Below are 10,630 nucleotides of genomic sequence, written 5' to 3'. Positions count from 1 at the left end.
ATCTTCATGATATGCAAAATTATACTGTATTCACACTCTTATATTTAGAGATAAAATATATATATGTATAAAAAACAAAAAATTGTCTTTGGTGTGGGTCACTTTATTTCCTTTGTTTTCATTAATATTACTATATATTTCTATATACAGTGAGTCCACTTAAATGTCTTACAATTGTATATCTATTCTATTCTATAGTTATTTATTACTATTTTCATAAAGCAAGTACATGTTTTACGTCTGCTTGCACAAAGTACGGCACACCACATACTCGTACATAAAATCTTATCCTCTTACACTCGATGTCGTTTTAATACTAAGACCAAAACCCTTTATTTTTCCAGAAAATAAATAAATAAATTACTACGACAAAGTGTGTGAAAGGCAGGAAGAGAAAGAAAGGAATAAATTTATTTATTATTATTATTTTTTTAATTTGAGAATTATAGGATAGTCTATAAATTTGAAGTACTTACAAATTACAAATATTTATAAACTACAGATACCTTTTAAACCAATAAAAATTTTAACTTTAGATTTAGCAACTATTTATAAAAAAATCAGTAGATTTAGCAACTATTCATAAAAAATCAGAACTACGGAATGTGATACAATTTTTTAAAATTATTTAATAATTTATCAATGAATATATGCATTCCTCAATTTTACTTGGACCTCACAATTACTAAAAAAAAAATAAAAATGGCTTCTCAACATTGAAAAATTATTGAAGATATGATAAAAGCGACAAAACGTTTAAGTGTCTTCTAGAGCTGTTAAGCCTTTTGTTTAATAAATTCACCTCACATGTGAATCCTAACTTACATTAACTTTTCTCTATCTCCAAGAGAACTTGAAGGGTCATTAATTTTCTCTCTCTTTATATATATATATATATATATATATATACACATTTTTCCCTTTCTCTCTCTTTTCTATGCACTTTCTCTCTCCAGTCTTTACGCTCACAGCTCACAAGAACGTCTCTCTCTCTCTACAACTCTATCTCTTTCTCTGACTAGAAACCCCATCACCGTGTGTGGCTACTTAAAAAGCTTCTGATCTGCTCTCATCACAGAGATTGTACAGAATCAAAAAGGAAAGCTCCAGAACATGAAGGTAACAGTGTTCTTTTCTTTTCTATTTTCCCTGGAAACCCTAATTATATAGCTCTATGCATGCTGTACATACGCATGTTTAATCGATAATTTTATAGTTCTATCTCAACCTCAGATCCATGTAAGTAATCAATTTGTTATAAGTTTTTGTGGCTATTTCTGATTTTTATTAGCCCAGGTCATTTTACTTTCTTTTTTTTTTTTTTTTTTTTTTTTTTTTATAGGTTTTTGGACTCTGCTCTTTTGTTTTGGAAATAAAGTTTTGATTTTTAAAATTGTTCTGGGTCATTTGGTGGTATTTTCGGATTGTAATATGGGCATGTGCTCTTTTTGCATTTGTTGATTCTGGGTTTGTTTATTGGTAATATTTCATAAAGTTCTAGTTGCAGTTGTAATTACAAGTTGGCTTTCTGATTTTGTTGTTACAATTGCTGTTTAACTTAGCTTTGGGAAGTATAATTGTAATACTGCATCACTACTTAAGCAAAGTGATAAATTGGAACTGGTTAATTTCTGACCCTTTAGTTTCTACTGCTTTGTTCTTTTGTCAATGAATTTTTACAGCTTTTTTTTTATTATTTATTTATTAGTTTTATTATTAATTTTTGTGAATTCTTGCGAGTGCTGTTTGAGTGCTGCATACTTTGGTGGTTTTGGTAACATTCAATTGGTGAACTTTCTTTGACGCATCCATGACCCTGTTAAATTTGTGCTGTTTGAGTTAATCAAAGAATTGAAATTGTCCCTACAGTAGTTTGTTGACGCAATGCTCTTATTGATGTTATCAGTTGATTTATATGTTGATTTATGTAACTTTCAGCACTTCATCCATGCTTCTAAATGCGAAAATTTGAAGACGAATTTATTGATACAATTTTGGTATTTGTTTCTCAATCAGGATTAGAAGTTTGAACTGTAGATTAATCAGGCAGTTTGTTGACAATATATATATTTATTTATGTGCAGTTTGTTTTGTGGATTACAGATAATATCCTCGGCTAATTTTTTCCTGAAATTGACTCTTGAGCAGAAAATTCACTCGAAGATGAGCCCTCTGATATTGATCGAGCCATGAATGAAAAAATTCAGGAGGTTGTGGAAATAATTCAATATTGGTTTGAAGGTGGTTATATCCAAAGCACTGTTGTTAGGACTTTGTTGTATCAACAGTTGTCATGCAACTAAACAACAAGGGCAGCTATTGAATTTGATCTGGGAAAGTACATTATACTAGTCTGCCAGCCTTGCTTTATTGAAGTAGTTGCTAGATGTACATGTCTTGTTAGTCTCCACAGGTGATGAGGGATCTGGATCTGTTTATACCCTGGCTATATCGAGATATGGTTAGCGACAGACGCCACTAATGCCATGTTAAATGACCAAGGAAGGTTGGCATTCAAACAGTGGAAGTACGTTTGGAGTAAGCAGCCATGTAACTATTTTGCTTAATAGTCCTTGGGAGGTTCTCCAGTTACTTGAAACTGTTGATTAACTGTTATAGTGCTGAATTCCTATAATGGAGGAATCAAACAATAACATGGAAAATGAGATTTTGACTGCTAACTATAGGCCAAGCATTCTTCAGCGGTTAATTCCTGCTGCTGTTCCTGTGCTTTTAATTGCAATCGGATATGTTGACCCAGGAAAGTGGGCCGCTGCTGTTGAGGGAGGAGCCCACTTTGGGGTTGATTTGGTCGCACCAATGCTTGTTTTCAATTTTGCTGCTATTTTCTGTCAATACCTGTCAGCTCGCATCACTGTGGTCACTGGAAAAGATCTTGCCCAGGTATATATATTCTTTTGTTTTCCAGACTCCATTTAATCTTTGATTATTTTGAGCAATTGTAGAAATTTTATTTCTTTCTTTCCCCCTTATATTTTGTTTTGATTGGAATTGTAAGAAAATTTTGAAAATGAGTAGTTTTTTTTTTGTCCCCCCCACCCCCCCAGTTGGTACTCACACACCCCTCCTCCAAGGAATTGTCTGCACCTAAAAAAAAATGAGTAGGTTGGAATTTATAAAAAGATTGATTTTTTACACTTAGATGATCTGTATGGTTATCTAACTTCAGAACTGGTAGAATTGCACATGTTCTTATTATACCATTATCATTTGTGGTAAAACTTATGAACATTATATTTATTGCAGTGTAGTAGCATCGGTGTGGAAAATGAACATTTTTCTTTCTAAACATATAGTCATTCCCATATACTTGGAACAAGGCTTTGTTAAGTTAATAAGTTAAATTATGAAAGAAAAAAAGAAAAAAAAAAAAAAAAAAAGCTACGTAGTAATAAGTTCAGTTAGAAACTGGATTCCCCCAAATACACTGCTAGTTTCTGTTGCTCTTCTGGTTTCATTAGCTGTAATGTGTAAAATAAATACCAAGATTCAATGTGGCATTTGACATGCTGGATTGTAACTATGACCTAAACTTATATGTTTCTTCTAGAAGCATCTAGGTTTTGGATGGAGTGGATGATCATTGGCTCTCTCTCTCTCTCTCTCTCTCTCTCTCTCTCTCTCTCCATAGGCATATATATATGTATATATATCCCTCTTTTCTCCAATAATATACTATTATCTTTTGCAATGATACCATTTTATAAATTCTAAATGCCAAATTATTTTATGCCAGCGTGTTGCTTATTTATTCATATGCTCGAGTCTTTTATTATTTGCTTTTATTCTAGTTTAACTACTTACATGTTTTTTCTGTTTGTGATGCTAAAGATTTGCAGCGAGGAGTATGACATGGCCACATGCATATTTTTAGGAGTTCAAACAGAGTTTTCTATGATCGCTTTGGACCTTACTATGGTTGTTTATTGCTCTTTACTGATTATTGATGATACATTTGGTTGCCTTTTCCAATTACAAGAAGTTTTGTTTTATCCCTAAAATATAGTTGCACTGATGTTTTTAGATTTTGGGCACTGCACATGGGCTTAATCTAATATTTGGTGTGGACCTATTCACTTGTGTCTTTCTGACTCTTCTTGATGCTGTCCTATTTCCACTTTTTGCCACCTTCCTGGTAAGCCAAATTACTTACATTTCTTTATAAAATCACTTGTAATATCATTTTGAGAGTTGACATTAGTATTGTGATGTCATCTTAAGAAAACTTGTATTTCAGGAGAATGGCAAAGCAAGATTTCTGTGCATAGGCATGGCGAGCTTTATAATGCTTTCTTATATTTTTGGCATTCTCATCAGTCAACAAGAGACTCCTCCGATCTCCATGAATGGGATGCCAACAAAATTCAGTGGAGAGAGTGCATTTGCTCTGATGAGCCTTCTTGGAGCTAGTATTATGCCTCACAATTTTTACCTTCATTCTTCTCTTGTACAGGTCTCTCACCCTCCGCTCCTCTCTCTCTCTCTCTCTCTCTGTGTGTGTGTTTTTGTGTGTATGTTGAGTCTCAGAGAGTGCTTGCAAGCATGCATGGCAAATGTGTTCATTGGCTTGTAACAATATTTTGCCCCATAATCTGTACTTGATTTCAGTTTTGATGGCCTTGCTTCTTTAAAAGGACTTTATATGCTAAACATAACTGACTGCACCTATTTTATCGGGAGAGATGAGGGAGGTCTCAAAGCTGAAATTCATAGAACTACCCACACCAAATAGCACTTGCATATATTAGATAGAGGGAATTCTCTACATCTTTTCTGATTCTAAAATCCAAGAAAGTGCTCTTGTTGGGACGCTGGGAGTCTGTTGAAAATCCAATTTGCTATATTCTTGAAATTTTGCTAACAACAGCTAGACCTGTGCTTATTTTGCATTCTCATGCAGTGGCATAAAAAAAATAAAATAAAATAAAATAAAATAAAATAAAAAATGGTTTTATTTACTGGTAGTTGGTTTATTGAATTTTTGAAGTTCTGCTCATCTTTCATATTCTTGCAGCAAGATGTGGGACCACCGAATGTTTCCAAGAGAGCCGTGTGTCATGACCATTTTTTTGCCATTCTATGCATCTTTAGTGGCATTTTCATGGTGAATTATGTGCTGATGAACTCTGCGGCAAATATATTCTACAGTACAGGTCTTGTTTTGATTACATTTCAGGATGCATTGTCGCTAATGGATCAGGTCTGTGTTTTATGAGTAATGTTCCTACTGGAATTGCTTAACATACCAGTCGTTTGAAATTTATTGTTCATTATTAATTTGATGCATGCTAACAAAATTTCGTTTTTCAAAAATAATTTATACAGGTACTTAGGAGTCCACTAGCACCCTTTGCCTTAATACTAGGTCTGTTATTTTCCAATCAAATCAGAGCATTAACCTGGAATCTTGGTAGACAAGCAGTCCTGCATGATTTCTTCAGGATTGATATTCCCGGTTGGCTTCATCATGCCACAATCAGAATTATTGCCATTGTTCCTGCTCTCTATTGTGTGTGGAATTCAGGAGCTGAAGGTATATATCAATTGTTGATATTCATACAGGTTGTGGTTGCTCTTGTGCTTCCATCTTCTGTCATCCCCCTTTTCCGGGTTGCCTCATCAAGATCAATAATGGGTGCCTACAAAATTTCTCAGTTTCTGGAGTTCATGGCCCTGATCTCATTTATTGGAATGCTGGGCCTAAATATTATATTTGTGGTAGAGATGATATTTGGAAACAGTGATTGGGTGGGTAATTTGAGGTGGAACTTGGGGAGTAGCATTTCTGTTCCTTATGTTGTGCTTCTAATCACTGCTTCTGTTACACTGTGTTTGATGATTTGGCTTGCAGCCACTCCATTAAAATCTGCATGTTCCAGATTAGATGCTCAGGTATGGGACTGGGACATACAAAACGCTGTACCAGAGCCATATGCCAAGAAAGACGACACTGATTTTATTGAAACTAGATATCATGGAGATCAATCCATACAAAGGCAAGAACCCAGATTAGCATTGGGAAATTCCTTGGACAATCATTTGGATATGTCAGTTACAAGTGCTGATTTGAATTTGCCCGAAACACTCTTGGATTCTGATAATGTGCGGCATTTGACTACTATTGATGAAAGTTGTTCTAATACTACATTCCCAGGCCCCTCTGTATGTCATCCAGGGGAATCAGTGACCAAAATAGAGATTGTCCCAGTCACTTCTGTTTGTAGTGAGGTTTTTGATAGTGAATCACTGGATACCAGTACCTCGAAAACTGAATCAACAGATCTAGTTGAAAAGACTGTGAGAGTAGAGGGGGATTTACAGAGTGAGAAGGATGATGAGGGAGATACTTGGGAGCCTGAAGAATCATCTAAAAGGATGTCTGGGAGTAGCCCATCTTTGACATCTGAGGGTCCTGGATCATTTAGGAGTCTCAGTGGGAAAAGTGATGATGGAGGGAGTGGGGCTGGGAGTCTTTCAAGATTAGCGGGATTAGGCCGTGCTGCTAGACGTCAATTAGCTGCAATTCTTGATGAATTTTGGGGACAGCTCTATGATTTCCATGGACAAGTAACGCAAGAAGCAAAGGCTAAGAAACTGGATGTGTTGCTGGGGGTAGATTCAAAGGTTGATCCAAAGCCTGCTACTACACTGAAAGTTGACATGGGTGGGAAGGAACTTACAGGATATTATCCCTCCATAGGCGGAAGAGGATCTGATTCCATGATCAGTTCAAATTTGTATGACTCTACCAAGCAGCACGGGTTGCAACGTAGTATAGAGTCATCTGTTCAAAGGGGGTCATCTTCATTGTGGTCCAACCACATGCAGATGTTAGATGCATATGTGCAAAATTCCAGCCGCAATGCTCTTGACGCTGGTGAGAGGCGCTATTCTAGTTTGCGCCTGCCACCATCTTCTGATGGCTATGACTACCAGCCAGCCACAGTACATGGTTATCAGATTGCATCATATCTCAATCGAATTGCTAAAGAAAAAAGTTCTGATTACTTGAATGGTCAAATGGAGTCAATGACCCCCAAATCCCCATCTTTGGGCACATCAAATTATAAAGGCTCACTTTCTTTTGCTTTGGGGCAAAAACCAGAAAATGGGATCAGCGCTTCAAGACCACCAGGTTTTCCAAACCTTGCTGTACCTAGAAATAGTTCATTGCAATCTGAAAGACCATCTTATGACAATTGCTCTTCCAGACCAGCGGAGAATGTGGGTGGTACAGTTGATGCGAAGAAGTTCTATAGCTTGCCAGACATTGCAGGACTTCTTCCTCACCGCAATTCACATTTGTCTGACAAGAATGCTCGATGGGACAGTACCATTGGATACAGGCCATCTGTTGGTCAAAAAATGTATGAACAATCCCCATCTTCAAGCACTTCGTCATGGGCACAAGCGCCTTCAACATTTGATGAACTCTCTTCTTCGAAAGTCTGCAGAGACGCGTTCTCGCTACAGTTCAGTTCAAGGTCAGACACTGGATCCCTGTGGACTAGACAGCCTTATGAACAGTTCGGCGTGGCAGATAAAATTCATGCTACTGGGGGTGAAGGAGTTGGAAGCAGGCAAACTTCAATTAATCAAGAAACTACGTCTGCTGTGGATCTGGAAGCGAAGCTTCTTCAGTCTTTCAGGTATTGTATTGCGAAGCTTTTGAAACTGGAAGGGTCTGATTGGTTGTTTAGACAGAATGATGGTGCTGATGAGGATCTTATAGATCGTGTAGCTGCAAGGGAGAGATTCCTTTATGAAGCTGAAACTAGGGAGATGAACCGAGGGGTTCACATGGGTGAATTTCAGTATTCTTCTGATAGGAAGCCTGGTTTTACACTTAAAAACGATGACACAGATATTACCAAATTTCTGGTTTCTTCAGTTCCTCAATGCGGAGAAGGCTGCATTTGGAGAGGGGACTTGATAATAAGCTTTGGGGTGTGGTGCATTCACCGTGTCCTTGAGCTCTCACTTATGGAAAGCAGGCCGGAGCTATGGGGGAAGTATACTTACGTACTCAATCGCCTTCAGGTAAAGGTTTTAAATTTGGTGCTTGACTTCTCTTTTTGTATTACCTTGTGTAAAGTGATTATGACATCTCTAAAAGGATTTGTGGTCCATCACATGTTAACCAAATTGAAAGACGGGTATGTGCTTCTTATTAATGGGGTAGATTCTGCCAGTTATGGTGTCACTTGTGGCAATCTGCCGTAGTAATATCTGAAATGAGTTATCTGGAAGATCCGTGTGAGTGAATTTATTTTTTAAGGTCTTCCAAGTCAATTGGTCATAATGTGTTATGTTGTTTCTTCCTTGGTTCCAGCTAATGCTACTGTTGAAAGGAATATTAAGATTTTAGTTCAAAGTTTTCTTTGAATAATTATTTTTGCCACCCTTTTTTTTTTTCCAATATTTAATAACTTGTTTTCATTCGAGGGCATAATAAGTGAAATTTGCTCCCTAGTTCATAGCACGGAATTAGATCTAATGGGATAATGTTTTCTTTCTATGTTTCCAATGGCAAACCTTGTAACTAATATAATAATGCCTTTTCTAAACTGCTTGCAGATGGGTCTAGATTGGAAGGTTTTTGTTTTTTTTCTTCACATTCTGTCTTTGTAGGTTGTTCATCATGAATCAAGTCACTCCTTTTATGAGTTTTTGTTACAACTGATCAAGCATCTTAGTCTTTTCTCAGAATGTCCCTATTAATTTGACCTTAAGCTTCTCCTTTTAACTTCATTTATGATATTGTTTCTTAGTCTTAATACTGGTTCATTTTAACATGACTATTTTACTGCTACTAAACTGCTAAAGATTCTACAACATCTAGCATGGTCAGTCCTATAGTAATCTGTGCAGTATTTCCTTTGGTCAGTACTTTGTCGATAGAACCACTCTCTAAAGACTTGTCTCGATGTGAAAATTTGAGACATCCTGCAGAAACATTCCCTATTTGAATATCTATAGGGAAGTGCCCTAAGGTAGTGTTCTGCGTGTGTTACCTTTAGTTGTGTTCTCTCTAGTTCGGTGATTGTGACACACTTCTATTGTAAATGTGTTTATGTCAGGGAATAATTGATCTGGCATTTTCCAAGCCCCGCTGTCCAATGGCCCCTTGCTTCTGTCTTCAAATTCCGGTGGCATACCAACAGCGGTCAAGCCCACCCATTTCAAATGAAAGCTTGCCCCCGCCTGTACAACAAGGTAGGGGGAAATGCACGAATGCAGTAATGCTCTTAGAAATAATCAAGGATGTTGAATTGGCAATCTCTTGTCGAAAGGGTCGGACTGGCACTGCAGCTGGTGACGTGGCTTTCCCGAAGGGTAAAGAGAATCTGGTTTCTGTCCTCAAACGCTACAAGCGTCGTTTATCCAACAAACCGGTTGCCACTCATGAAGGTGTGTCTGTGTCACGCAAGGCTTCAGCATCAGCTTCTTATGGCTTATAGCTTGTGTGTAAAGTCCACCACAATTGGGTGGACAACCTCCAAGTACGATTTTGGAAGCGGCTCATTGACCACATTACATTATGGGTGTTCGATTGTTACATCTCTCACTCTCTCTCTTTCATGTGTATTAAGTCTTTGCTGCATATTTAATTTCCTTGTATGTTATGTATACATAGGATAAAATGTACTGGATATGTGATGGCAGCAGAATGGAAGAAAATGGGCAAAAGAAAGGTGGAAAAGTAATTATTTTGATTGCCAGTTTCAGTTAGTCATCTCATGGTACAAGCTAATGCCTAGCAAATAATGCAATGGGCTTTACACACACTGACCCACACACATATATGTATATGTATATATATGAACAGAAATGCCAGGATTAATTGATCTTACCTATCTAACCCAACTTGATTGCAGTCTATTCATTGCATGTTTTTTGTTACCTAATTTGTTGAGAATCTTGGCGCAACGGTAAGGTTGGGTTTTTGCGTGTGAGGTAATGCTTCGTATATTTAACCCTCTAAATCTTACAATGGCTTATTCTCGTGCACTGAGTTTTGGCAGGAAAGAAGTAATGAATGGAGTCTTTAAGTTTCGAAAGTAAAAAAAAATGGAGGGAGACACCTGCCTCCTTAACTTCATCTATATTTTCTCTTCAAAAGTAGTTTAAAAAGAGAAAACAATTTATTATTATTATTATACATAAAGAAAAGGAAAACGCTACAATGAAGCCTCTTTTAACTGAATTTTTATGTATATTTTTTTTGTTAAATAAGTTTACACAAGCACTCATTTATTCCACCCAGATTTGAACCCTCCTTCCCGTTTGAAAATAAAAAGGCGTACTCCTACTAATTTCAATTGTTTCATATCTTGATAACTGAGTTTTGTACTGTATATGATATTATTACTTGTACATTGAGTTTTTCTCTCTTATTTACTTTTTCATGGAGTTAGCAGGAGCATGGATGGCAAAATCTCCATATCCGGTGGGTCCCCGCCCCACCCCGCCCCTGTTATGGCTGATTTGGGGACCCATTTATGTAAATGGGGAGGGAATGGGGACTGCATTTGAAACCCCAACGGGAGACGGGACGGGGCTGGGGGAGGGTAACCCCGCCCCTCCCCGCCCCGTTTATAGTGCATTT

The 10,630-nt window shown here is 37.1% G+C and overlaps 1 protein-coding gene across 3 annotated transcripts; it reads left to right on the top strand.

Annotated features, from left to right (window-relative positions):
* Positions 1-921: 921 nt before the first annotated feature.
* Positions 922-9,743, top strand: LOC132313036 (ethylene-insensitive protein 2.2-like). 3 transcript variants are annotated; one of them, XM_059811647.1, is made up of 8 exons: positions 922-1,119; positions 2,149-2,904; positions 3,853-3,939; positions 4,046-4,156; positions 4,259-4,474; positions 5,036-5,221; positions 5,347-8,061; positions 9,102-9,743. In XM_059811647.1, the coding sequence occupies exons 2-8, from the start codon at positions 2,635-2,637 to the stop codon at positions 9,480-9,482; spliced, it is 3,966 nt and encodes a 1,321-aa protein (XP_059667630.1). In that variant the 5' UTR covers positions 922-1,119; positions 2,149-2,634; the 3' UTR covers positions 9,483-9,743. The 3 variants fall into 3 exon arrangements, with proteins under 3 accessions (XP_059667630.1, XP_059667631.1, XP_059667633.1); XM_059811648.1 differs by having other exon boundaries at positions 2,104-2,904; XM_059811650.1 differs by having other exon boundaries at positions 2,085-2,904.
* The last annotated feature ends 887 nt before the right edge of the window (positions 9,744-10,630 follow it).

Source organism: Cornus florida, unplaced genomic scaffold (genome assembly GCF_030987335.1).
Source record: "Cornus florida cultivar Cherokee Brave unplaced genomic scaffold, ASM3098733v1 CherokeeBrave_3.0.0_Hap2_Chr06, whole genome shotgun sequence".
In the NCBI taxonomy this organism is placed as follows: domain Eukaryota; kingdom Viridiplantae; phylum Streptophyta; class Magnoliopsida; order Cornales; family Cornaceae; genus Cornus; species Cornus florida.
The sequence above is the reverse complement of the archived record's forward strand: the minus strand, read 5'-3'. Positions and strand labels throughout refer to the sequence as shown.